General features: G+C 35.1%; 1 protein-coding gene across 1 annotated transcript; it reads right to left on the bottom strand.

Moving 5' to 3' along the window:
- Positions 1–2583: 2583 nt before the first annotated feature.
- On the bottom strand, positions 2584–3427 carry LOC130719103 (NAC domain-containing protein 83-like). Its single transcript, XM_057569746.1, has 2 exons — positions 3239–3427; positions 2584–2751 (listed from the first exon to the last, which is right to left on the bottom strand). Exons 1-2 carry the CDS (start codon positions 3425–3427, stop codon positions 2584–2586), a joined length of 357 nt encoding a protein of 118 aa, XP_057425729.1.
- Positions 3428–4190: the final 763 nt, after the last annotated feature.

The raw sequence follows: 4190 nt of genomic DNA on the forward strand, positions 1-4190 counted from the left end.
CATTTTAGCCAGGTTTGGTTTCTTCTCTACTGTTCCTGACTTCGCTTGGAAGATGGAGGCCTCCTCTTTGTGGGACAGATTGCAGCAGGTTGTTGGTCTCTGGGTGGCGGGTAAAATCCCATGCTCCTTGCTGGATTGGAATGGTCTGTTTGTCCCTTCTCCCTTGCCCAGGTCGGTTGGCTTAGTCGATTCTGTTTCCGCTTTTCCTGTTGGGTTTAATCTTGAGCTTTCAATTTCGTCATCCGTGGGAGAGGCTGCGGTCGAATTCGGGCCTTCTCCATGCACTTCATTGGGTTCTAACCTTAAACCTCGGGGTAGTGGGCGTCCTAGAAAATTGGTCCAGCGTGATGATTCTAGTTTTCATGATGATGGGGTAGTGCCGAGAGTCGGATCTTTTGTCCCTAGAAATCGTGGTCGTCCTAGAAAATAGTCTAATCATGGGAGGAAGAAGAAGGTTTTGGACTCAGAGGTCTCAAGTGTTTCTTCTTTGTCGGGGGAGTCTGAGATCCCTTCTTCATTCAGTGATAATCCTTTGATTTTACCGGAGGCGGAGGATTCTGATGGCGTGCTCACAAGAGCAAAAGGGGCTCTAATCGTGAGTAAAAAAGTGGGTGTTCTGTTGTGTTTCAGTGTTCAGATGAGGTGGTTCTCCAAGGGTTAATTAAACAGATTGCGTCTCATAAAGTTTCGTGAGGGATCGACATTTTAATGCAGGTGGCGTGCTTTTTGTCCCTGGAGCTTTCTTTCAATTCTAAGGGGTTTTGATGCTTCATGCTTCTATGTTTTTTTTTTGCTCCATTTGTTGGCCTCTCGGGTTGTGTTTTTGTGTTGTACAGTCCCGGAGATTTTTAGCTTTTTGCTCCTATGCTTTTTCCCATGATTTGTGTTCTTGATGTTTTAGCGTTAAGGCTTTTTTTTGGTTTGTTTTAGGTTTGGCTCGTCTCATTTAATAGATTACTTGTTCTGTTTTCAATTTTTTTTTGCTATAATGCATTTTGTTAGAATGTGTTGCTTTTGGCCACTTTCATATCAGTAAAACAGGAGATGTATAACCTGATTTGAAAAGGTAGATGATAGGTGCTGACCAGTACAACAATTAATATCTCCTCCAATTTGAAGAGTTTATAAGAATTTTGACATTTGTAGGCCATTAAGGGTAAGTTAGATTGTTATTAATATTAAATTGTAGGCCATTATATAGATGGATTGCCAACTGTCTTAATTTTTCATTCTATTGTAAATCTCCTTTTATGTTTACTTTGTTTCCAAGCACTTAAGGTCAAAATAATAATACCTCTGATTGCCTTTGTCGCAGGTGGTGATTCCACTAAGCTTGCATTGGAATCTTTGATATATTGAATCATTTTAGATCTGAATATCTCTATCCTTTTATATTTTCTGTGGCTTCTATAAAGCTTAAGAACATTCATTATTTCACTTATTTAGTTGTGATTAGAAGTCAAAACTGCTTTATATTATGGTTCTGGAATATTAATGGTAAATATGGAAGATTATGCTTCTTGTGATGTCAAACAGAATGGAATACTGTGAGGTTATAAGTAGAAATAAATTAGGGTGTGATAGGCTTTTATGATAAGTGATATATTTATCTTATTTTGGTTTCATCTACTATTGAGACTTTGACTGTCCAGGTTTTAATGAAGTTTCATTTTCAATCTCTTTATCACGTCAAGTTCAAAATTTTATCATGTTTATGTTTTTCACTGATAACAAAGCAGCTTTGCTCTACAGTTTTTCTAAGAAAACACACTTCAAGCTCCCACAATTTTGGTTTTGGCCAAGCTCATATTACCAATTGAAGTAGCTTTTGCAATGTATTCCTATTTAATTATTTTTATTGTTATCAAGCCCGTTTTATTTACCCAGATTTTGTTTTTTTTACTTATAAATTGTTTTGTTTACAGAGTGTTTTTCTTGGTTCTGTATATAATTATGTTGTCTTTCCATAATCTTTCCACTTTCCTACGTGAAATGATTGCACATTGGGATGTCCATTAGGTTGTAAATGTTTATTATGATTTCCTTTGTATCTGTGCTCATCTTTGAAGTTGAAAGGGCTGTCTTTATTTCTGATCTCTCATCATTCTTTTTAGACGTTTAGTTGGTTCCAAATGTTGTTTCGATCCTCTACGCGGTTGTGGAGGCGGAGGGATAAACATCAGGGTTTGAGATTTGCAGAGGCAGAGATGGTGGATGTTTGTGGGCGCAGATGAACCTAGGTACAGAGAATATTAACATGAAAAAATATAGTATAGTATGTATTAAAATAGTATGTATTAACTAGATATAATATACACGTGTTTCACTTGCATTGTGCGAATTTATTTATATTTCACAGAGAAAGTTTTATAAAAAAAAATGGAAAATTTACTATATTATATATTTATAAAGAATTTGTAAAAATAGAAATTATAGGGTTTCAAAACTTATTATTATCTGCCTTGACATGACATTCATTACACTAAACAATCAATTAGTAGTCAATTATGAGAAAACGGAATCAATAAAGAGGGTAGGACAAGTTTTTTTAGGGAGATTCACTGCCCTAGCTCAAGGAAGGAGTCATTTGGGAGGGCTTGAGAAACTTCCACTCTCAGCACTGAAATCAAAGACTTCAACACTCCCATTATCACCGCTTTCCCCAATATACCCTATTTTGCTATTCTTTGCATTCTTCACATTATTTGCATCCTTAATTTGAAAGATGCGGTACGCAGCCCAATCTGCCATCTGCATTTTGAGTAACAATGTCCAGTAATGAAATACTCATGATGAATAAAACAAAAGTAAACAAATTCGATAATGATCCTACCTAACCAATAAACCATTTTCATGATAATTCAAAATATATTATCATTTTTTTTTATAAACACCCTCTCAAACACACTTTATGTGATTGGTTTACTTTTTAAAAAGTCAACACTCTTACTTTTTAAAAATTGTGTTGGCCTTTCAAGAAATAAACCAATCTTATGGAGTATGTTTGAGAAAGTGTTCAAAAGTGTGTGTTGGTAGAAACTTTATTACTCTAAATCTCTTCTTAATTTTGATCATAATGAAAAAGTCGGTCTTTTAAACCGATTTAGGCCAAACTTTACCCAAAGTGATAGCTTATGGGTGATGATTTCTCTATCCTATGTAAGGACATTTTTTATTATACCTCTAGTCAATGTGAGACTTTGACAATTAGTATGTCACATTTATTTTCTTTAATTACCTTGGATGGGTTAGTAATTAACGCAAGACGAAACTCATGCATTATCCATCTTGTCCTCCTAGCATAGTCTCCTTGCACTTCCCAATAATTCAGGGTGTTCCTCTTCCCAATCACCTCTTTGTTTGTAGGGATAGGAACATCTTTCCATTTTTCCATAACTCTCCACTGGCCACTCCCGGCAACTCTCATGTCAAGGTTTTAAAGGTCACGACCCATAGTGTTGTGGAAGAAGAACTTGCGCTCATTGAAAATATTTCCATCTGAGAATACAAAAAAATTCAAAATATCATCTTGGTTCAATTATCCCTTTTAAAAAACACATAACATTCATAAGACATGGATACTTTGTTTCAATTTTGTTACATGATACAATTATTCTCATACGTACTCTAGGTTAACACAAGAGCCATGAAATATTAAGAGTGTGTTTGGTTTCTCCGTTGGGAAAGCTTACAACGAGTTCTAGTAGGTTAAAATAAATTATTGATGATATTGATGTTTAAGAGTTATTTTGGATAATGGATTTCATACCCAAAGTTAACTCAGGTAGAAGCTAGAGAGAGTAGCTTCTGCAATGAACAAAATTAATTGTGAGATCTTATAACTGAATTTCACATTTTCTAACAAAAATCATATATTCATACATTTATCAAACACTTAGATTTCAAATAACTTGTACTACGATCAATTTTATCAAAATCAGTTGTGAAAAAATTTGATCTAAACACACACACTAAAGTGCTCATGGAAAAGTGAAAATAAGAGATTTTTGTTTTAGAAAAATTCACAAACCTCGTCCCGGTAGACCCAAAGGCTCAGTCTGAAACACATCAAAATCTGGAATGATTTCAATAGGAAGAGGTTCATAAAAGACCCTCATTTTCAGGTAGAAATCCACAAGAACCTCATCAGTGGGATCAAACCTATATTCAGGTAGAAACCTAACAACCCC

The sequence above is a fragment of the Lotus japonicus genome, chromosome 5, assembly GCF_012489685.1.
Source record: "Lotus japonicus ecotype B-129 chromosome 5, LjGifu_v1.2".
Lineage (NCBI taxonomy): Eukaryota > Viridiplantae > Streptophyta > Magnoliopsida > Fabales > Fabaceae > Lotus > Lotus japonicus.

What these genes read in the sequence shown, in the direction of transcription:
- LOC130719103 (XM_057569746.1), bottom strand. Translation starts at nt 3,427, where the DNA reads ATGAGAGTTGCCGGGAGTGGCCAGTGGAGAGTTATGGAAAAATGGAAA. An exon ending in TAATTACTAACCCATCCAAG is followed by an intron (nt 2,752 to 3,238) that starts GTAATTAAAGAA and finishes CTCAAAATGCAG; the next exon opens with ATGGCAGATTGGGCTGCGTA.